General features: G+C 43.6%; 1 protein-coding gene across 4 annotated transcripts in view; it reads right to left on the reverse strand.

Moving 5' to 3' along the window:
- Positions 1-2,565: 2,565 nt before the first annotated feature.
- PTPN11 (protein tyrosine phosphatase non-receptor type 11) overlaps positions 2,566-24,237 on the reverse strand; it is a 67,799-nt gene continuing 46,127 nt past the window's right edge. For 2 of the 4 annotated variants that reach the window (XM_040250836.1, XM_040250837.1), the window contains exons 8-16: positions 23,809-23,888; positions 23,526-23,684; positions 18,124-18,255; positions 15,106-15,272; positions 14,116-14,183; positions 13,493-13,644; positions 9,724-9,836; positions 7,677-7,779; positions 2,566-6,752 (exon numbers count right to left, since the gene is read on the reverse strand). In XM_040250836.1, the coding sequence (XP_040106770.1) occupies positions 7,710-7,779; positions 9,724-9,836; positions 13,493-13,644; positions 14,116-14,183; positions 15,106-15,272; positions 18,124-18,255; positions 23,526-23,684; positions 23,809-23,888 (941 nt within the window). In that variant the 3' untranslated portion in view covers positions 2,566-6,752; positions 7,677-7,709. The remainder of the gene's footprint in view (positions 6,753-7,676; positions 7,780-9,723; positions 9,837-13,492; positions 13,645-14,115; positions 14,184-15,105; positions 15,273-18,123; positions 18,256-23,525; positions 23,685-23,808; positions 23,889-24,237) is intronic. The other 2 variants (XM_040250838.1, XM_040250839.1) reach the window with 2 other exon arrangements.

Raw genomic sequence — 24,237 nt, forward strand, 5'->3', positions numbered from 1 at the left:
ACACACACACACACACACACACACACACACACACACACACACACCCCTTACCCTCTTTCTCTGTACATACGCACACAAACACACAGAGAGGCTCCCCCATGGCCAAGAATAAGCTTAAGGGACCCCCCCCCAACATTGAATTCCAACTCCCCTATAATTTACTCCTCTATGTAACCATTCAGTTAATACTCTTATTGTCTACTCCCATCAAATTACTACCTGTATATAGATCTGTCTCCTTGACTACACTAAACATGTCAAAACAGGGACTTTTATCCATCTATTCCCCAGTGTCTAGTCTCTAGCAAGGATTTAATTTTTGCTGAATGGAAGAGAGTTTGTACCCAAAACAGTCTACAGTCTTATCAGGTAGAGACAAGTCTGAGTAACATATGAATTTTTTTGTCCATAAAAATGTTTATAAGATTCTTTCTTATAAACTCTTGTTTGAGTAGCTGTGTTTTATATCAGGATGCTATTTGGAGATTTAAATCATCTAACCTCAAATGACAAGACTATCAGCTCACTAGTAACTGTGGCTATTGATAAAATAGCAAATCACTCTTATTGGCTCAAATTCAGTGTTTGGAAGTTCACTTAGTTCCTACGGGGAAAAAAACAGCACCTGCAATAAAACCATTTACTCCAGGTCACCATCCCCCTTTTTTTTCTCAACTGCTTCTTGTATGGGCTTCCCTGATAGCTCAGCTGGTGAAGAATCAGTCAAAGCAAATGGGCAGATACAAAAGCATGCGCATGATCCAATAACTAGGTGCTTTCTTCAAAAGCTTTTCATTTACAAGATGATCAAGCTTGACAGGCTACAGCCCAGCCCAGCCCATCGGGTTGAAAACAGTCGGACACAACCGAGTAACTAACATAACAACAAGCTAAATAAACCCTTAGCGCTCCATTCACAGTTAATTGGTTATGGGGATTCCTGCTTTGCCCTTTAATCTACACATTCTCTTAGGGACTCTTCTTATGTGTAAGAACTATAGAACTAGAAAGTTCTTTCATGACAAGTAAAAGATATTGCCATTGCCGTCTAATGTACAGAAATTCCTTGGTGGCTTAGATGGTAAAGAATCCACCTGCAATGCAGGAGACCTGGGTTTGATCCCTGGGTCCAGAAGATCCTTTGGAGAAGGTAATGGCAACCCACTCCAGTATACTTGCCTGGAAAATTCTATGGACAGAGGAGCCTGGCAGGCTACAATCCAAGGGGTTGCAAACAGTCAGACATGAACGAGCAACTAATATCTAATGTACAACTCAGGATCTCAGGCAGGCTGAAGGGGAACGAGAGATTCCAGGCCAGCAGTGTATACCTTTTCTGAAACCCCAGAGGGTACACACCAAAGTTGTTGTTCAGTCACTACACACCAAAATACCATGCTATGAAAACCCAGCAGAGGTCCCCCTCTCAAGAAAATTCCCTTGATAGATAACCTCAGTTCCTCTTCACAACTCCCATACCATTTGAAATTCACTAATTCCCATTTTTCCTGCTTGTCTTACTGTCCTGCATCTTCAGTAGTGCTTATCCCAAGTACAGCTAACTGCTTTCCTTTTTTTTTTGCTGCACCATGCGGCTTGTGGGATTTTTTTTTTTTTGACTGCACCTCACAGACCGTGGGACCCTAATTCCCTGACCAGGGGTCGAACTCAAGCCCCTTGCATTGGAAGGTGAAGTCTTAACCACTGGACTCCCAGGGAAGTCCCTTGTGGGATTTTAGTTCCTCGACCAGGATCAGGACCAGGGATCGAACCCAGGCCCTTAACACTGAGAGCACTGGCCCACCAGGGAATCCCCAGTTAACTACCTTTTGACTGTACCAGGCCTAGCTCCCATGTTAGAGCACCACCACTGTGACGATGGCCACCACATCTGTTCCGCTCACTGCTCAGTCCCAGTGACTTAATGCAGACAGACGCAGCACTCGGCATTTCGCAGGGGCTCTGTATTTCTTGAATGGATACATGACCAAACCACCTGCATCTAAATACAGGCAACTCGGCTGAGACCAAGAGGAGGGCAACAGTATTTTACAAAAGTGTAAGTAAGTAAATAATACAGATCATTCCTTGGATTTATAATACAGAAGGAATACCTGTTTTGTTATTTATAAAAAAGGATTTCTTTCTGTGTAGTGATGTCAGAAGCAGCAAATGGCCCTGTTGGTATGAGGTATGAGACCCTAAAGCTACTCATAAGGGGAAAGCTGACATCCTACGCCACGTTGATTTACTCCTCCTGCAAGCCTCCTTTATCATATCTTTTCTTCAGAGCCCCACTCAATACTATTTACATTCAGTTCTATATGTTTTTTGTATATATTACACAGACATATTTTTTACTTGCTACTTACTCATAAGTTCTTTCGAATAAAATTGCCTTTGTGTCTCCCAGAGCTACTCAATAAGTAGGTACCGAGTAAGTGCTTGAGGAACTGATTCATTCATTCTGTATTCCAAGTTCCGTTCTAGGTAAGAGTTGCTAAATTTCAGCATCTGGCCACTACAGAGGTTCAGGGACATATAAACCCAGTTTTTCCTGGACCCTTTTTTTTTTTTTTTTGGAGTATAGTTGCTTTGCAATGTTGTTTCTGGACATTTTTGATGAAGTAAATGACAAATACTGTAATATAAGAAAATGGTTTTATTCCTAATTTTTAGTTCCCATACAGTTTACAAATACACTTTTACTCTGATAATGCAGCTTTGCAACTAGCAAAGCAGTTAAAACTAACACCCGTAAATACAGGTGGGGAGACAATTAACAGCCACTAACGTTCCTCTACATAAACTATTCTCTTAATGTCATTTTTTAAAAACAATTGCAAATAGACTATGTAATATACGTGGGCAAAAAGGCAATTAACTGAATCTCTTGAAACACTAAATGTATAATAAACAGTGCATATTATCAACATTTACATGATTCACATCAAAATGATGACATCCTAAAACGTATTCCTTTTAAAGGATAGATTTATCAATAAAATATTACATATCTTTTAATACTCTGGTACAATACTTCATATACTGCAGGAAAATTAACTGTAGGTCTAGTCATCAACTTAATAAAGGATCCTTTTCCATTAGCTTTTATTAATAAAAGAATCACAATTAGGTCATAAATAAACAGGCAAATTATTAATTACATGATTTGAGGTTTAGGATGAAAACTTGTAAAAATTAGTTTGATATACAGTAAAGTTATACAACACACTAAAACCAACTGTTTAATATTTTTGCCTTGTGTGAACTGCCCGTAATGAAAAAGGAACAAACTTTTTAAGGATGGAAGATACAATAAACTATATTTTGGAACTTACTTTTCAAGAGGAAGAGGAAAAAAGATTTTAAAGAAATTAAGGGCTAACACAGATCCTAATAAAGGCATATTGAAATCAGGGAGGCCATGTGCTTGCCATATAAAACTTTATTCCCCCAACAACATACAGAAAACAAAAACTGCACTGGGTTTGTACTTATGTCTACAGCCTAAGTTTCCCTTGCGGATTAATAAGCTACCACAAAGCACTTCACAACTGCATACCTTTTTCCACATTCCTCTGCACTAGAAAGAACCCAGGACATTATATTAGTTCTTAAAAACCCCAGTAAACCCTTAATAACCCCTTAATAACACCTAAAAATAATCTTGATGACTTTCTTGGGTGTTCCAAAGCAACTGGGCTTTGTAAAGGATGCACAAACACCAAGAAAATCATACATGTACATTCTCATCCCTGTTTAGCCACATTTAAAAAGTCACTGAGTCACTGATTTCAAAGGGAGAGATGACCAGAATTTTCAGGAGGGCCACACACTGAATACAAGGTGTCTTTTTGCTTTTTTTTCCTTTTTAAAAAAGTTATTAAGACTCTGAAATTTGGCTTCTTTTTAAAAAACCCCAATACCACGTGCCAGGTAATTTCTTCACCCCAAATATAAAATCTTATGCTTATAATTTTAAAATACTTAGCCAGCTACGGGATATTGTGCAAATTTAATGTCTACCAGCAACCTGGAAGCAGACTGTAGACGTGTAGCTATCACACCTACTTCCCAGGTAACCTGATTCAACTATTACTGACTGCTCTGGCCCCAGGCCCTCTGACTTCCTCAGAAACCACCTCTTTAGAACTTCCATTTCCACTGTATTTTTTTCTACCTGCACCTGAGCCCCCGGCCCCCGCCCCCACCCATCTTCACAGTCCCTCCACCTGAATCCATCCCATGTAACGTTACCCAAGAACCTACAATCACCTTTACCAAACCCATGGCAAACCTCAGCACCCTAGGGACTATTACAATCTTGTCTTGGCATCAGTTTATAGCACATGATAGTTTGCTGACTTTATGGAGGGAAATCTAAATGAAATCAATGTCACTTTACAAAGCTGGCCAAGATCCGGTGGTTTCCAAGTGCAAAACCAACTGATCTTAAGCTACAGGCAGAGACGTTACTGCAGCAGATATATTGTACAATCAAACCCTTGTTTGCTGGTGAAAGACCTTGTCCCCAAAGTCCATAGTCAAAAATTTACTGCAAAAATGAGAACCATTCAATGTGACAATGTAATAAAAAATAACAGGACGCAAGATTCTTGTTGCAAATACTTAACTGGAATCTCTTTCCTTACAGGTTTGACAAGAAGACAGTAGTCATTTACATTCCTCTTACAAGGTAATTACCTTCAGATCAGACCTGTGTTCTGAAGCACTGAAGGCACTGCTTCAATGCTGAAGTTCAATAGCTAGGCGGGACGGGAGGTGGGGTAGGGGGGAAAATCAACGTACTTTTTTTTTTTCCAATGTACATTTTTGTCTTCTGAAAATGGCAGCCAGGCTCTCCTCAAACAAATCTCCTCAGGATTTTAAAGGAGGTAAAGCCCTCAGGAAGGAACTACTACCAGGGCTGGATCTAGTCCTTCCTATTCAGGAGACAAAGCAAGAAGAATTCGACGAAGGAGCCCATGACTTAACAGCAAAGTTGCCACGGCATTTTATTATCTTTACCATGTCCACCAATGACGCTTTAATTGAAATACACTCATTGAATGATGATTCAACACACAGGGCAAAGAGGGATGTCTTTGGAGAAGGCACTTCAGGTAGGACGTTAGCAAATCTTACTGCTCAGTTAAACAAAAATGAGCTACTGCTAATTCAGTCAGATTAGTGGCCTCAAGAGAACTGCACCTCCTCACTCAGCCAATGGCAAGCATGGGTGCGGGATATGTGAGAGGTGCATTCTCACATATGGGAGTGCACGCCAAACACCTCTCTCTGCAGGGGCTAGGGCAGTGAGCTGGTTCTGCTTTCAAATGCTCTGCCCTCACAAACACACCCATCCTTAAGAGGTCAGGTGCCCAAAGTGATGGTTCAGAAAATATGCTAAGAGCCAGCAGAAGTGGTTCAAGAAGCTTGCTGAAGGCCCTGTTTCTGCCCGACTCCCAACTTATACCAGTTATCATAACCAGCTTCAGCTTTCCAAGGTCACTAGCGGCTCCTACTTTTGCTACTTTTTTTTGTTTTTAGCTGTTTTTCCATGGCACTGGTCCTGACTGTTATGCTGGGGGCCTCCAAGGAACCTTACCTCCAGTTCACGCCCTCATGCAGGCCCCTCTTCCCAAACTGGGCCTGGGCCTGGGCCTGGGACTGGCTGTAACTAACACGGGGCAGCAGAAATGATGCGGCGACAGTTCTGGGTTGAAGTCTTCAGTGCGCGCGGCCACTACTACTTTATACCCCTGGGGCCTCAGAGCTGCCATGAATGTGGTCCAGCTACCCTGCTGGCGAATGAGAGACCTGAGGACCACACGCAGACAGAGAAGCCAAGCCATCCTGCCCACCACATGAGTGACACCAGCAAGACAAGGAGAGGAATCACCCAGCTGAGCCCAGCCCAGTTTGAAGAAGGTTGAGGAAAAGCAAGCTATTGTTTTAAGCCACTCCGTTTTGAGGTGGTTTGTCAGCAACAAATGATAACCAAAAACTGGTTATCCGAAGATGCAATTTTTTCCCCAAACACAAGACAATTACTCAAATGAAAAGAAAAGATGGCAAATGTTTTCCCACCACAATGTTTTCAGTCAACAGGGTGAATGGTAACTGGTCAACTGCTAAGAAGAAAGCATGCCTTTTATCCTAAGTTCCCATGATCTTTCCCCTCCGTGATTTTTTAATGTCAATGCAAAGGTAGACAGTCTGGGGCACTGGCTTAATTATCCTTGAGCCAAAATAAGAGGCCATCAAAATGAATTATCCACTACTGGATAAGTGATGATAAATAAAACTGTTCACTCTTCTATAGGATGTTGTTACTTAATTTTTCCAAATCACTTTTCCTCTTACAAGTGCCCTAGCATCCCCCACAAAGAGGGGAGAGGAAACTCAATCTGTTGAGGTTATAAAAAAAAAAATGACAATAACTAGAATTTGAGTCACCATCATCTGTAAAATATACAACACAATTTAACTGCTTCCTCAATTTAAAATAAAATTCCATAAAACGTAACACTGTCTACATCATAGAGATGATTTCTTATCTGAGGACATGAGTAACTGGAAATCAGGTATCATCGAGTTAAAATACAGTGGTCTTTAAATGGTTTCAAATTTTGCTTATCAAAAGGTAGCCAACCACAGTGCAAGTTTTCCAAATTCAAGTTCATTCTTCATGTAACCTTTCTTGCATCTGTTCTTGATCTTTTCAGGGAGAGGGTGAAAGTTCACATCTAGCAAAGAAAGAAATTAGAATTTTTAAGGAGCATACATTGACAAGTCTGGCAAGGCAGTAAACCATTTTAAAGCAGAGTTAAAGCTTTTAAATATACTACTCATTAGAAATGAGAACTTCAACATGAAATACTAAAAACTGTGAGCTTCTAAATTCTCTTGGGTTACATCCATCACGCACTTGGGTCACTCTCTAAAAAGATGATTGACAGGGAGGAGATGTACAAGGGAGATAATTCCCAGCATCAGAGCTGGAAGGTGTGGAGTCAAGCCAGTCAGAGAGGCCCAGGAGGCCCAGTGCCCTGTGTCACACAGGCAGGCAATCAGAGGCCCGCTAAGGTGAAAACTCAGGCATCCTAACTCCAATCATCCAGGACTGTGTCCTCATACTTCCTAAATCCTTAGAGATCCTCTCCCAGCACAGCCTGGGTTAATCTACTTTACTAAAAATTGCAGGAATGATGATATCTGCTCTTCATCACCAGTTTTAACCATTTCTCAGTAAGTGCTAACCCTGCCCTTAACAGAATTAATTTTGCATTTGATTTCAGTATTTAAATGAATCCAGCTTGGAAAAAGAAATACAGGCAAAAGAAAAAGAAGGCTGATTTCTAAAAAGAAGGAGGTTCGTTTCATTATAACAGTCACGGATTATCTGCCAGCTCCGAAATGCCACAAATTCACCAGACCCTAATGCTGGGAAAGATTGAAGGCAGGAGGAGAAGGGGACGGTAAGAGGATGAGATGGTTGGATGGCATCATCGACTTGATGGACATGAGTCTGAGTAAGCTCCGGGAGTTGGTGATGGACAGGGAAGCCTGGCATGCTGTAGTCCATGGGGTCACAAAGAGTTGGACACGACTTGAGCAACTGAACTGAATTGATATGAACGATGAACCCGAGACCACTTGCACTGAAATACCTGTTTCTGTGCTTGACGTCTTGGTGGGTCTTCTCATCTGAAGCTTTTCTGCTGCTGCATCAGGCCCACGTTTTCATAGACTCTAGCATTATCTTCTCTCATTCTGAAAAGAAGAGAAAGAAGAAGACACTAACAAAAACACAGACATACTGTTTAACCTTATGTGATAGTTATAACCCATCTACTTCATTCTCTGGGACTGAGTATGGCACAGATATAGCTGTTGCCCCCAGGAGCTGACATTCTAGGAGGGGATTTGAGACAGAAACACATATCAAAATCATTGTGAAGAGCCTTGAGTCCCTGTGCTCTCAAGGGTTTGGCACAAGGAGAGTTGTTTCCCAGGAGGTTGGAGTAAGGGAGGCATGTATAACAAGGTCCTGGGTTAGACCATGAAGGAAGCTGGGGAGTGTGCACAGAGAAAAAAATGGTATTCACTGTGAGGAGAGGGATCTGATGGCCAGAGCTCCATGAAGGCAAAATGCAGGAATGGTCAGGCAGTGACTCTAGATCCATTTAGTCCCTAGCCAGTCATGTAAAGGTGAACGTGAAGCTGATTGGTGGTTTAGGGCCCCTGGTGGGCAGGAAGCATCAGAGTCCAGACTCTATGGTGACCAGAACAGTCCAGGAGGACGAGGAAACCAGCAGCAGCGGGCTGGCCGGAAAGGAACAAGCTGAAACAAGCAGCAGGGGCTGGGGTCTCCTGGGTCTGCACCCTATGAGGGGGATGATGGGAAAGGCAGAGAACCTGTCGCTCACAAGGAGGCCACTGGTAACAGGGGAGTCATCAGAGCTAATTCTGTTGAGCCAACACGTGGGGAAAGCTTTCTGGCAAGAAATCGGGGCCCTGACGTGCTGGTTCCACTGCAGATCACAATTCAAAGTATCAACTTTCCCCATCGGCCTACTGGGAAAGAAAAAAGCAGCCAGAAGGAAGAGGGAGCTTGGCGGAAAGCGTACTTTTGCTGCATCATTTCATCTCAATGCTAAATAGAAAGCAAATGTAAATATGAACCTCATATATGTTATCCAGAACGTTTATATAGAGTATTAAAGCCAGCAGGGGTTTAAAAATCCACATCAGAAGCAAACAGACATAAGACTTGCAGGGGAAAATAAAAAGTAAATGTTATACCAGAGAGTGACTTCAGGATATACAGAAAAATCATAACTTATAATTACTATTACATCATTGATTTAACAAATATTCTCCTATCACATGTTTTAGTTTTAAAAAGGAGTTGGCAAAGTTTTTCTGTACAGAACCAGACTGAAAATTATGTAGTCTCTGTGGGCCATATGCGGTCTCTCTGTCATGTATTAGTCTTTGTGTGTGTGTGTGTGTGTGTGTTTTAAATAACCCTTTAAAAGCTATCCATGAGCTGTACAGAAACAAGCTGTGGCCCAGATTTGGCCTGGGGGCTACAGTTCGCTAACCCCTGGTTTAAATAACCACGGTGGACTTCTGCTGACTATGGAAAATTAGACCACGGCTGTGTGGACCATTGTGTGCTTAGTCACTCAGTCAAGTCCAGCTCTTTGTGACCCGACGGACTATAGCCTGCCAGGCTCCTCTGTCCAAGGGATTCTTCAGGCAAGAATACTGGAGTCAGCTGCCATTCCCTTCACCCCAGGATCTTCTCGACCCAGGGATCAAACCTGGGTCTCCTGCACTGTAGCAGATTCTTTACCACCTGAGCCACCAGGGACCATTAGACCATTATTTTATGTAGCAAAGAATCTTGACTCATCAAAAGGGATGTTACCTACCTCTGGAACAATCCCCCACCCCATTGAAATAAAAATAAAATTCTTCTTGGAGAAACAGCACTTGATATATTTATAATCCCCTAGGTTCCTAGCCAGTGTAGCAAGCAGCCTTCAGTTTAGGTGAATTACAATTTAGCTTAGCTAGCCACACTCACAAACCAGTTAGGCAACAATAATGGGCACCAAGGAAAGGCATGTGCTGCAAAGATGTGTCATTTTTTAAGCTTTTCTAAAGGATTATGTTCAGGTAAAAAGAATTTCCTTCATTTCTACTTACTCTGCACAGGATGGTGTTGGGGTACAAGGTGGCAGGGGACTCTGATCTCCACTTGCCTGGTCCGTCAGGGAATACTTAATATTTGTGTATTCATGTCCTTTCCTCTTGCTTTTCTGAAAAGCAAAGGTTGCATATATGAAGTCCTATGACTTTTTTGAAGGAATGAATAAGTTAAAAAGGCATTTCACAGTAAAGAAAAAAGGAGAGAGAGAGACAGAGCTGGACGGATAGATAAGTTGAACCCTGAATACTGGTATGCTGGCCAAATGCCAGGGAATTCACCTCCTCCATGTAAATTCATCCTACGGGTGAAAGGGGCTTTTGAACCATACAATTCAAAAGCAGAGAGAATCATGCATTAACAACTTACCGTATTAAATGAAATGTACCTGCTTCTGAGCTAAGAGAGAATTCACACTTTCTTTGCCACATTAGCATCTAATTATTTCATAGTTCACTTGCAACACATTTAATGATTTTCAAGTAAACGGGTGGGAAAAGAGTTCCAGAAATAAATGCACTCCAAGTAGAAATGGCCCACGGGTACAAAAGATGTCAGCACTCTTATCAGGATCATACATTTTATCACATCGTCCCCATCCCACCCTTACACCAGAAAAAAATCCTAGCACATTTAATACTTTATTTTCAGCCTAATGATAAACTCTGGAGGGAAAAAGGTAAAGAAAATCAGTAGAATGCAATCTCATCTCAGATACAGAATGAACTGCATTCGGCAGGACTCCTGGTTAGATGATTTATCACTCTTTCCTCCTAAATTCACCAATTCCAAAAATCTAATCCATAAAGTTCTCATCATTATACAACGCTGCTTTCAAGACACAGCAAATATTAGAAAGGGTATCCATATCAAATATTGACATACAGCAGTGACTTTCGTTCACTGCTGGTGGGGGTAAACTACGCCATCACTTTGATGCACAATTCATCAGAACGGATAGTACTAACACTAGTTAGTATCTGGTAATGATGAAAAGGCACGCAGGTACTACAACTTTAAACATTTTCTTCTTCAGAGGCTCATGCACATAAGCCTAGAAGAGCTGACAAGGATGTCCAGTGACGTGCTATTTCCAACAACGTTCACCAAGAGAACAAATGAATGTGATGTATTCATATCACAAAGTAAAAGGAAATGTACGTATGTATGTGTGCACACCAAAACAGATTTCATACACAATGTTAGGTACAAAAATACAAACTGTAAAATAATGAAACAGTACAATAGTATGACACCACCTTACTGAACATTCTAAGGGAATTCCATTATGCTGTTTCTGCGTATTTTTAAAAAATGTCTTTTTAATACTGTAAATGGAAGTTAACAAAAGAAATCAATTTCCAAGTAAACAGCAGAGTGTGAGATCGGTACATAAAGACTGGAAAATTTTCTCAGTCTTGCTCATTTGCATTTCCCCTAGATTCCCACCTCTGTTTTGCATTTCCTCCTTCCAATGCTGCCTTGGTGTCTCTTCTTCCCTTACCCTGCTCTCCACCTCTGACTGTCATTTTCTTTTTTTCCATTTATTCCTCTGTAGCACAGTCTTTTACTCCCGAAGGTCCTTAATGCTTCATATTAATAATTTTGGAAATACCTGGATTTCAGCACAATTAATTATGCTGAATGAGTTTTGTTCGTTTGCTTAATCTAAAAATCAGGTGGGTGTAATATTTTTAAGTCTGCCACTGAAACCTACTAAATTAAAGTACTTCTTACTCTAGTCCCAAATCAAGTAGCAAGTTCCTACATTGAATCAAACAATATATTGAAAGAAACAACATACCACAAAATCTACTTTATTTCTTTTTATTAGTGGATTTTTTAAAAATTTATTTTTTGCCCCACTCTGTGGCATGCGGGATCTTAGTTCCCTGACCAGGGAATCAAGGCTGTAACCCTCGTGTTGGGAGCATGGAGTCTTAACAACTGGGATCACCAGGGAAGTCCCCACAAAATCTAATTTTAAAAAACAAATACAATCTAAGCCTACATATTTTTCTTTTAAATCCAAAGGTTCATATACCAAATAGCTAATGTGCTGACACATAATGGCACCGATAAGTATTGGCTGAGTGGACGAATACACACACTTATTCGGTACTCTTGGGATGGGATTACTGGGGACATCCAATTTCTATAGTCTACATTCTGTAATATTTAAGTGATTCTACCTCCCCTACCTCTCATCCCCAATAAAAGGGTAGCAATAAAGGCATTTTGGTTTTAACTAGTTCCTAAATCCAAATTACAACTTCAGATTTAGGGTCAGAGGGACCATATACGGCAAGTAATGGGAATACGTGAAGTGCCAGATAAGCTGGGAGGGAAAGTCCCTAAATTCTCCAAAACCAGAAGAAAAACCAAAGCTTCTGAATGAAATAGAGAGCTTTTCCCCCAGCCTTTCTGAACAAGACTACCTTACGGTCTTCAAGATATTCCCAAATAATTTACCATTTGTACCAGTGGTACTGCACTCTACTTACTAGAAGTCCTTCTTTTGAGGCAACTTCATGCTTTAAGTAAGTACTCCTGGCCCAAATCAGGAGTGTGATTTGGGAAGGTGAATATGAAATAGCCTACAGTAACCATCTAAAGGCTTCCTGGTGGCTCAGACAGTAAAGAATCTGCTTGCAATGCATAAGACCTGGGTTCGATCCTTAGGTCGGGAAGATCCCCTGGAGAAGAGATGGCTACCCGCTCCAGTATTCTTCCCTGAGAATTCCATGGGCCAAGGAGCCTGGCGAGCTACAGTCCATGGTGTTGCAAAGAGTCAGACGTGACTGAGAGATTAACACTTCTAAGTTCTATTCTAAGTTCATAGCACTTACATTAAGACAACGACCTGAAGCGGTAAAGTTCAAAACCAGAGCAGAGCTTGTTAATCATTTGACCATGCCTTCCTATATCCACACTGTTTCTGAAGACGTTTTTGTACAAGGAAACAACCTAGTGAGTATTTCTGCATGGACTGAGAACCTGCTAAACTAACTCACTCGGGCTAACCATGCTTTGATAACGTGGCTGCTGCGCTGCTAGGCTAGAAGCCTTTCAATAAAGTTGTAGGTCCCATTTTTGAGAAGTTGAATTTTCCAGAACGTGATAAACAGGGTAAAGAAGACAGATACCACTGTTTAGACATCACATCTATCCAGTGAGCAGCACGGTGATGGGGCTGGGGTTGGGGGTGGGCAGTGAGCTAAGCACAGCTCCCCAAAGAGCAGTCTCCTCAGTCCTCATGAACTCAGCTTTGTGTGTTATAAAGAGCTTCCAATGGAAAAGCTCAAGTGCCACACTGTTCATTATATATGGCTTATTAAAAATGGAAATGTTTCTGTTTCCAACTTGACCACACTGGTGGTTCCAACCCTCATGTGCTATAAAGAGTGAGGCATTCATTTAAGAGATGGAAATCAGGATGAATAAGGCCTGGATCAAAACTGGAACAGGCTGGAAACTTTGAGGCTTGGAGTTCTAAGCCTACCAGGTGAACCTGGGGAAATCCCAAACCCATCTGTCAGGCCTGCTGCCCCTCCCTGAGCTACTCCATAGTGAAAAATCAAAGTTGTGCGGTAGGGAATAAATCGTTTCCAGAGAGGTCCTTCCTGGTTGGGAACTTGTTTCTCCTTTTCAGATAAAGACAGTTATCTAGCAAAGCCTGTATTCTCGCTCAGAAGGAGAGCATATCCAAGCCAAGCTCCCCAGAAAAAAACACCAAAAATCTACATGTCAGCTGTGTAGGCTTGGTACCTGCTCTTCTTCAATCCTGCGCTGTAGTGTTTCAATGTAATGCTGGACGGCCATATAGATGAATCGGTACTGTGCTTCTGTCTGAACCATCCCTGACCTCTGTGACCGCACCATCTGAATGGTTTTGGGAACGTCGATGTCACAGTCGACACCTACAAAGCAAAGCACCACGGAGCATCAGGAGAAACTGCAGAGACAAGGTGAAGCGGTTTAAAGCACAACTTTGAGCAGAGATAAAGCAAATTTACACGTTCGTGTTTTAACCGAACCTGTTCCAAGGGCTACGGCACTGGCCTTCTGACCAACACCAACGATCCTAGAAGATTATAGGGTCAGGGGTCGGCGGTGAGGAGCCCCACAGGTTACAACACCACCCTGTACCATCAGCAAAGAGTGAGCAGATGGACAGAGACCACCACTCTCCTAGGCTGTGTTTTATGCCAAAAGCTCAAACAGCATCACTTCTGTTCTTGGGCAAACATATTGAAAGTTGAAGTCTCTGGCCTAGATTTTTGTGAAAATACTTTAACGTTCAATTTTCTTCTGCAGGCTGTTTGCACTAGCACTTTCCTTGCATAAACTGAAAACAGGAATCGTAGCTTCTTGCCCTCCAAATGACCTACCTTTCTCTCTGATGATGTCAATAAGAATATCAATCACAATGAACGTCCCTGTCCGGCCAATTCCAGCACTGTGGGCAGAAGGACGAAGAGCGAGGACAATGGAGTCATTCATGAGGGTTTTATACTCAAAACCAAGCTATTAATATTAACAGAAACAATGTCTGCTCTTGGGAGTATTTATAAGATTGTCTATTTATATTTGCAAACATATTAGCAAAGAGCCCAGGGCTTTGGACTCAGTCCATCCTGCACTTGGAGCCCAGCTTCTCCAGCACAGTGTGCCTGAGGCAAATCCCTTAACCTCTCTGACCCTCTGTTTCATCATCTGTGAAATGGGCTATTGTGAGTATCAAATATCAGTAATGGGTGGAAAACAATGAATGCAGATGCTGGTACGGAGCAAGGTCTCAATAAAAGGGAGCTTTTATAGAACTGAATAAATAATGTTTCACACGCATCTACTTGCCCAACATATGAAAGATTTAGGAAACCCAACTTTCCCCAGTATAATCATGAAGCCTAAACTTGGGAACTGGCACCTACAAACTCTGGTGCGGAGGCCATGGGCCTGGCTTCTAGAAGCCTGAACGGGGAGCGGTCCAAATATTCTGAAACAAACAGGTATGTTGTCGGGGGAAAAAATACACCATATTTCCATGGAAAACAAGAACAGGATCACAATCAAAGAGATGAATCCTAAGATAACTGCATGAACAGAGAAAACCAATCAAACATTACCAGACTAAGGGTGCCTTAAGAATAAGGACTGTGTTCACGACCCCCTGCCCCACCACTCCAGTACCTGGTGGTCCCACAGGATCTAGAAGAAATATACTTTGGGGTCAAAGTGTCCCTTAATGCCACAAACAGGCATTAAATTTTTCCCACAGTTAAAGAGCTGTGGCTTGGGCTGGGCAAGTACAAACAAGCACCCTGGGCGTTGAGAGATGATGGGACAGGTGACATCCTAGAAGTGGAGGGGCCGGTCACCTGCAGTGAACCACCACGGGCCCCGCATCCACAATGCTCTCCTGCTTGTGGTGAACCTCCTCCAGAAAGTCCAGCACGCCCCCCGGGTCACTGGGCACGCCGTGGTCCGGCCAGGTCCGAAAGTGGTATTGCCAGACCGTTCTCTCTGTATTCCCCTGGAGTAAAGCCAAGAAAAACCAGAAAAGAATTAAATAAATCAAGGGGTTGAGGCATCGTCCGGGTCCTATCTTTCCCAGATCCTCCGTGAGCCAGGAGGGCCAGGCCAGCACCGCCTCCTAACGCTCCGTTCACAGGTCCCCTCCACAAGTTCCCCAGATCTCTCCTCCTCCTGGGTCTGGCTGAGCAATCCTGGAGGCTGGAACCCCTTGCCTCTGTCCAAAGAAACAAGATGTCTCATACAGCAGTTTGTTCTTGAGGAAACGACAACCAGCATTTGTGTCTGCACCATCAGCCAGCGGCAGATGAGGTCCCTGTTCCCCCTCCTCCAAGCGCAGCTGCACGTGGGAGACAATTGAGCCCTCTGGGACTTGGGGGCTCTCCTCCCACCACCTGAGAAAGGGGAATTCCCTCCAGACATCTGCTCGTCTCTTTTTGTACCTGGCCCTCCTCTCCTCCTGCAACATGCACTTTTATTATAATTATTTCAACTTCCATTTTGGTGCAGAGCAGGTAAGACAGGCTTTGCAATCAGGTGGGTGGATTCAGGCCCCAACCCCAGCATTCACACTCACTGTGGTCCTTGGACATCTTTAAGCCTCAAACCCCTCATGTGCTGATGGGCGTAAGACTCTACCACAATTATCACTGTGAGGACCAAACAAGACCAGTTAAACGGAGAGCCACTGCGAAGCAGACAGGAAGAGACTCAGCACGCTGGTGCTCTTCTGAGGACTGACATTAATAAAGGTCAGCAAGGGTACCAAGACTACAAAAAACTAAAAAAGCATCGTGTTCTGGGTTCACCCAATTAGGTCACTATTTGTTACTGCGTCTTCTTCCTATATTATCTGGAGACTACATAAGCTAAGTAACATTTTTAAAGGGGATTTTGAAAAAAGGAAAGAGAGAGAATAACCAGACCAGTATCCACCACCTGTGACCTTCAGAACATCCAAGGAGTCTGAACCAGTCAAGATCTTTTCCTGAATTATGTGCATTTAGTTTGCTGAGTCATGAAAAAGGATTTTTCTGGAGGTTAAAACTCAGGGGGTTCCCAGGGTCACAGAAAGGACAGGGAATGAGAAGACCCAGCTGCCCTGAGCATCCTTGTTCCTCCTCCTATATAAATGGCCACTGAGGTCTTGGTCCCACTCCTCCTTCCCAGGCGATTAGGAGGCTTAAATGAGATCATCTGATAGCACTTTTAAAAAAATGGAGCATGCTATACAAAAAGCAGATAACCCATGACCAGTAATCCTGGAGAAATGATCGGCCTCGTGTCAGCACCTGCACCCGCCAAGTGCAAAACACAAACCCAAACACTAACATTCCCTGTACCTAGTACTCCCAAATCTCTGCTAACAAGAAGATGGATGGTTTATCAAAAAAAAAACAAAAAAAAAAACCTGAAGAAAAATCCACCTGCTTCTGAGAAACACCTGATAGCGAGAAGACAGGTAGTTTTCCACTGGAGCTGAAGACAAATCTACCTGAAACCTTTGTCTGATGTCCTCTAAATCTCTCTCTCATTTCTGCTTGACAGAGACATTCTGCCAGCTTCCCCACACAGTCTTGCAAGGGACTGAACCTCCACCCTCTCCCTGCCAGCAACAGAACGGCACATCAGAAGTTCCGACAGCTCACCCTGGACCACAGCCGCTGAGGCTCCCAGCTCACTCGGGTCCCCAGACCACCTCATGGAACTCACCAGAGGACAGTCCCTCCTCCGCCCTCCGCCCGCCTCCTCCTGCCCCGGCTGCCCAGCTACGACTCCGGGCACTCTCTCCATCACGGATCTGCACTCCCCCTGCCCTCTCTCCACCCACTGCTGAGGAACCCCAGCACCTTAGGTGGGTGTGACAGTGGGTGTCTGCTCGATGGCATAGGGACTTGTACCGTGGCTTCTCGTGGCTACGTGACTGCAATTCCCTGAGGACAAAGGCTGTTTCGTTCACCTCTGCGTCCCAAGAGGCCCCTGAATAAGTAAGCCCGTCTCACCATGAAATCATGATGAATCCAAATCACGCTGGATGCAAAGTTAGTCACCCCAGATGTACACATATTGGTGACTCCCTTTGCTGTCCACCTGAAACTATCACAACATTGCTGATCGCCTATACTTCAATATAACATAAAAAGTTAAAAAAAAAGAAAAGGAAACAAACATAGTCATCCCAGGGACAAACCTGAACTACATACAATTAGAAGCTGACACATGGAACATGAGCACTAAAATAGGCCTCAGGGCCTTTGCACTTGCTGCTCCTTTCCACCTTCAGGTTTCAGCTTGCCTGGCACCCCCCCAAAGAGGTCCTCCCTGCTTACTCCATTTCATTCTCTAACACACCACACTGTGGCGTTCACAGCCCCAGCACAATTGGAAAGCTTGGTTGGTTATTTACTTCTTAGCCTCCCACCTCCCTAGGCTCTGTGGGGGAAGGGACCGTGCAGGTCTGGTTTGCCATGTACCAGTCCAGTACCTTGCGGCTTCCCAAGTGGCTCAGACGGTAAAGAATCTACCTATAACGCAGGAGACCTGGGTTTGATCCCTGGGTCAGGAAGATCTCCTGGAGAAGGGAATGGCAACCCACCCCAGTATTCTTGCCTGGTGAATTCCAAGGGCGGAGGAGCCTGGCGGGCTACAGTCACAAGGAGTCAGACACGACTGAGTGACTAGCACAATGACAACAAACCAAGTACCTCGGTGGTACCTGGCACACAGAGGGTGTCCATAACTGGGTGTTACTCAGCGAGTGAGTGAATGCCTGAAGGTATGCAGACAGGAGTGACCGCACGACCCTGGATTAGCGCACCCCCTGTGCAGTTACCAGAGCCTCTAAAGTACGACAATATACTTACTTGTCCAACCTTCGAGAGTTTAAGTTCTCTTAAGGTATAGTCGTGAGCGGCACTTTCCTTGACGTTCCTAACGCGCATGACTCCGTATTCTTTTAGTGCATACTCGTCAGGCCAGTATTTGACACATTTACTCTGGAAGGGGTCCAAGAAAAGAGTTAATCTCTGTGAACTCTGACATGAAAGCCTCAACCAGCAGAAGAGCAACATTCAAGTGCTGACTACTAACATGGAAAAGGGCCTGCCTGGTGTCTGCTGGATTTTCAAAGAAAAGGAAATAAGAGTTCAAACTAAAGAAGCAGATGCAGGGAGAACCAGGGAAGAGAAAGCCAGTGTAGCAGAGTGGTTCATCTAAGTCACGGGTCTGAGGAGAGTCGGTGCTTGTTTATTTCTCTCTAAAGAACCAAGGAGGGATTTCCCTGACGATCCAGTCGCTAAGACTCTGTGCTCCCAATGCAGGGGGCCCGGGTTCGATCCCTGGTCAGGGAACTGGATCCCACATGCCACAACTGACCATTTGCATGCCTCAACCAAAGATCCTGCATACCGCAACCAAGACCCAGCAGAGCCAAATAAATAAATATATTTTTTAAGAAAGGACTTGAACTTATCTTTTTAAAAAAGAACTAAAGGGCAGAGAGCGGGGGACTACGGGGTGTGCAGGGTGCTGTCTAGCAACCGCTGAGTGCTAAATTCCGGAGATCTGCCAGTCACTCTGCAGGGAAGACAGGCAGGGGGCTCTGGAGGTGGATGGGCTACCCAATGAGCCAGACTGTCTGGTTCATTTCCGCGCCCGTGTAGGAGGCCTCCGTGCCTTATCTAACCCAAGTGTGAACAACTCCAGCACAGAAAGGCAGCTGATGGAGTTTTGAACCAGCTGCTTTTTCTATATCCAGATCCACTTGATACCTGCTGCACACGTCACCCTCGCTTAACCGGGCGCCTGGGAACGCCGAGCCTGCAATAGCTGCTGGCTTCGGGTTGGAAGATATGGCACTAGGGTAATCAGTCTTGCTGCCAAAGAGGAATATACTTTGTTCAATGAGACATGAGTCTGCAGAGATCTGGTGATGCGTCCTGGAAAGAGAATGTTTTTGTGTCTTGCTTTTTACCCCAGGAGCAGTCACCCACACCACTCACTTTCCACAGCCCCTAAGACACAACTACCAGCAAGAGAAATCTACCTGGTACATTAGGAAGATACAGCAATTCACTGTTAAAAAACAAGAAATCAGAAAACAGCTGCAGACACCACCCCCCCGGTCAATGATGAATCGAAAGGAAACAAAATATGGTAGGAGAAAAGATCAACAGAATTAATGGATAGGACTACTTTTTTGCTTGACATGCTTTATGCGGCCTTTTATTTATTATTCTGAATTTGGCTTTCCCTCCAGTATTTTGTAGATCCAAGTACCTCTTTGACAGGTTTGATACGATTTTTATTATCCCCAAATGAACACTTTGACTATTAAATGTATGCAATGCTCTCACTGGTCAATCAATTCTGAGGGCTGCTGGTCACCCAAGAGAACACAAATCACAACTCCTAACACTGTAGCCGACTCTATGCGTCTGCGAATGACTGCACCCTCCTCCCAGTTTCCCAAACTCTGATGTAAACCTTGGCAAACAAATTCTAAAACGTGAGTACCGATACTTTAGCTTTTAAATTAAAAGCCCAGGAATCCAGAGTCTGGTTTTTCTTCTATGCATTGGCGACGGGGGGCGGATACCAAGGCAAACACAAGTTACTGGAAAGACCTGTGGGGAGACCGAGAGCACATCATGCCCTCGGCTCCAGCTGCAGAGTGAAGAGGGAGAATGGGAACATAGGCGCAGGCCAGGAGAAGGAGGTAAGGAGTGGGGCAGGGTAACTGGTCCCAATGTCTGTCTGTTCTAGGAGCTTCTGGCAGCTCTTCTGATAGGGACCAATCCTGATCCCTCTGAAGTAACCCGAGAACCCTCTCTTCCTGGCCCCCAAGTCGGCCTCCTACAACTGCAACCAGAGAATGAGAATGGGCGGCCTCCTATAACTGCAACCAGGCAACTGGCAGGGTTCAGTTTTGCTTTCTACACTCAGAGCAGGTGATCCTCCCCTGAAGCAGAATTTTAACTTGTCCATTAATTCAAGAACATCTAATGCTACTGTGGGCAGCTGCTGGAGGAAGCCTTTGTTTCACTATGACCAGACCTGGCCCCAAAGGTATTCAGACATGTTAAGAACTAGCAGTACAACAACGAAAACCTTATAAGGGAACTCCTTGGTGGTCTAGTGGTTAGACTCCACGCTTTCATTGAGGAGGGCCGGGTTTTGATCCCTGCGCAGGAAATTAGGTATACAACACCAGACCACACAGTGAAGAAAATTACACCAGATTTCTTCCACTCCCCTTTTTCCAGAGGGTGAGTTAGAATAAGCTTAACATGTTTATTCAGTTCTTAACATGATCGTAACGTGACAGAACATAACGTAACACGATAGAAGCAAGGTCCGATGCTGTAAAGAGCAATATGGAATATTCATGGAATGTCAGGTCCATGAATCAAGACAAATTGGAAGTGGTCAAACAAGAGATGGCAAGAGTGAATGTCAACATTCTAGGAATCAGCGAACTAAAATGGGCTGGAATGGGTGAATTTAACTCAGATGACCATTATGTCTACTACTGTGGGCAGGAATCCCTTAGAAGAAATGGAGTAGCCAACATGGTCAACAAAAGAGTCTGAAATGCAGTACTTGGATGCAATCTCAAAAATGACAGAATGATCTCTGTTCATTTCCAAGGCAAACCATTCAATATCACAGTAATCCAAGTCTATGCCCCAACCAGTAACGCTGAAGAAGCTGAAGCTGAACAGTTCTATGAAGACCTACAAGACCTTCTAGAACGAACACCCAAAAAAGATGTCCTTTTCATTATAGGGGACTGGAATGCAAAAGTAGGAAGTCAAGAAACACCTAGAATAACAGGCAAATTTGGCCTTGGAATGCAGAATGAAGCAGGGCAAAGACTAACAGAGTTTTGCCAAGAAAATGCACTGGTCATAGCAAACACCCTCTTCCAACAACACAAGAGAAGACTCTACACATGGACATCACCAGATGGTCAACACCAAAATCAGATTGATTATATTCTTTGCAGCCAAAGATGGAGAAGCTCTATACAGTCAACAAAAACAAGACCGGGAGCTGACTGTGGCTCAGATCATGAACTCCTTATTGCCAAATTCAGACTTAAATTGAAGAAAGTAGGGAAAACCGCTAGACCATTCAGGTATGACCTAAATGAAATCCCTTATGATTATACAGTGGAAGTGAGAAATAGATTTAAGGGCCTAGATCTGATAGATAGAGTGCCTGATGAACTATGGAATGAGGTTCGTGACATTGTACAGGAGACAAGGATCAAGACCATCCTCATGGAAAAGAAATGCAAAAAAGCAAAATGGCTGTCTGGGGAGGCCTTACAAATAGCTGTGAAAAGGAGAGAAGCGAAAAGCAAAGGAGAAAAGGAAAGATATAAGTATCTGAATGCAGAGTTCCAAAGAATAGCAAGAAGAGATAAGAAAGCCTTCCTCAGTAATCAATACAAAGAAATCGAGGAAAACAACAGAATGGGAAGGACTAGAGATCTCTTCAAGAAAATGAGAGATACCAAGGGAACATTTCATCCAAAGATGGGCTCGATAAAGGACAGAAATGGAATGGACCTAACAGAAGCAGAAGATATTAAGAAGAGGTGGCAAGAATACACAGAAGAACTGTACAAAAAAGATCTTCATGACCCAGTTAATCACAATGGTGTGATCACTCACCTAGAGCCAGACATCCTGGAATGTGAAGTCAAGTGGGCCTTAGGAAGCATCACTATGAACAAAGTTAGTGGAGGTGATGGCATTCCAGTTGAGCTATTTCAAATCCTGGAAGATGATGCCGTGAAAGTGCTACACTCAATATGCCAGCAAATTTGGAAAACTCAGCAGTGTCCACAGGACTGGTAAAAGTCAGTTTTCATTCCAATCCCAAACAAAGGAAATGCCAAAGAATGCTCAAACTACCGCACAATTGCACTCATCTCACATGCTAGTAAAGTAATGCTCAAAATTCTCCAAGCCAGGCTTCAGCAATATGCGAACCGTGAGCTTCCAGATGTTTAAGCTGGTTTTAGAAAAGGCAGAGGAACCAGAAATCAAATTGCCAACATCCTCTGGATCATGGAAAAAGCAAGAGAGTTCCAGAAAAACATCTATTTCTGCTTGATTGACTATGCCAAAGACTTTGACTGTGTGGATCACAATAAACTGTGGAAAATTCTGAGAGAGATGGGAATACCAGACCACCTGACCTGCCTCTTGAGAAACCTATATGCAGGTCAGGAAGCAACAGTTAGAACTGGACATGGAACAACAGAATGGTTCCAAATAGGAAAAGGAGTACGTCAAGGCTGTATATTGTCACCCTGCTTATTTAACTTCTACACAGAGTACATCATGAGAAATGCAGGGCTGGAAGAAGCACAAGCTGGAATCAAGATTGCCGGGAGAAATATCAATAAACTCAGATGTGCAGATGACACCACCCTTATGGCAGAAAGGGAAGAGGAACTAAAAAGCCTCTTGATGCAAGTGAAAGTAGAGAGTGAAAAAGTTGGCTTAAAGCTCAACATTCAGAAAACGAAGATCATGGCATCCGGTCCCATCACTTCATGGGAAATAGATGGGGAAACAGTGGAAACAGTGTCAGACTTTATTTTGGGGGGCTCCAAAATCACTGCAGATGGTGACTGCGGCCATGAAATTCAAAGACGCTTACTCCTTGGAAGAAAAGTTATGACCAACCTAGATAGCATATTCAAAAGCAGAGACATTACTTTGCCAACAAAGGTCCATCTAGTCAAGGCTACGGTTTTTCCAGTGGTCATGTATGGATGTAAGAGTTGGACTGTGAAGAAAGCTGAGCGCTGAAGAATTGATGCTTTTGAACTGTGGTGTTGGAGAAGACTCTTGAGAGTCCCTTGGACTGCAAGGAGATCTAACCAGTCCATTCTGAAGGAGATCAACCCTGGGATTTCTTTGGAGGGAATGATGCTGAAGCTGAAACTCCAGTACTTTGGCCACCTCATGGGAAGAGTTGACTCATTGGAAAAGACTCTGATGCTGGTGGGGATTGGGGGCAGGAGGAGAAGGGGACGACAGAGGATGAGATGGCTGGATGGCATCACGGACTCGATGGACATGAGTCTGAGTGAACTCCGGGAATTGGTGATAGACAGGGAGGCCTGGCGTGCTGCGATTCATGGGGTCGCAAAGAGTTGGACACGACTGAGCGACTGAACTGAACTGAACTGACGTGATCAACCCAACACATCCAATACTTCAAGAGACTATAGTACGCAGTATACCTTTCCTCTCTCCACTTCTTTTGTTGTCATGACAATCACTCGAGAGTTCTCTTGGAACACCATCCTCCAGAAGTCATTCACCGTGTTCTGCAGGCAGCCTTGTGTGGCAATGTAACTCTTTTTGGGCTTTGAGTTGTTGCATTTGGTTTCAAATTCAGGCTAGAGATTGAGGAAGAAAATAACTTCAAATGTTTGAAAATTGCTTTCAGGCCATGTGGAAGGATTTAAAATACAAAAACTGGCTAGCAATATACAGTCAGAAAACATCATGAAAGCAGTTTACCATGATAATGTTTGCGTTGATGTAATCCGAAACAGGCTCATTGGGATCACCATCGTGGAGGACGACCCTGGTGTGATCGACTGGAAGAAGAAGGGACCACGGTCACAGTGGTACTCAGACCCCTTCAGGACAAGTCAAGTCAAATCAGCTCATCCTCAGAGAGTCCCGGTTTTATTCATTTCATGATAAAACGGCATTAAAAACTAAATCCAACGTGAACATGATAATCTGAATATGATGCCCCCAAATGCTTTCCTTAATGAGTATAAGGTAGCAATGTTAATTCCCTGGTTTTAATAGTGTATTGTTGATATTATCATCTGGAGAAGCTGGAGAAAACAACGGTACACGGGAACCCTCTACGTATTTTTGCAACTTCTTGTGAGTCTAAAATTATTTCAAAACAAAAGGTTTTTTGCTTTCTTGTTT

Source organism: Oryx dammah, unplaced genomic scaffold, assembly GCF_014754425.2.
Source record: "Oryx dammah isolate SB20612 unplaced genomic scaffold, SCBI_Odam_1.1 HiC_scaffold_12, whole genome shotgun sequence".
NCBI classification, from domain to species: domain Eukaryota; kingdom Metazoa; phylum Chordata; class Mammalia; order Artiodactyla; family Bovidae; genus Oryx; species Oryx dammah.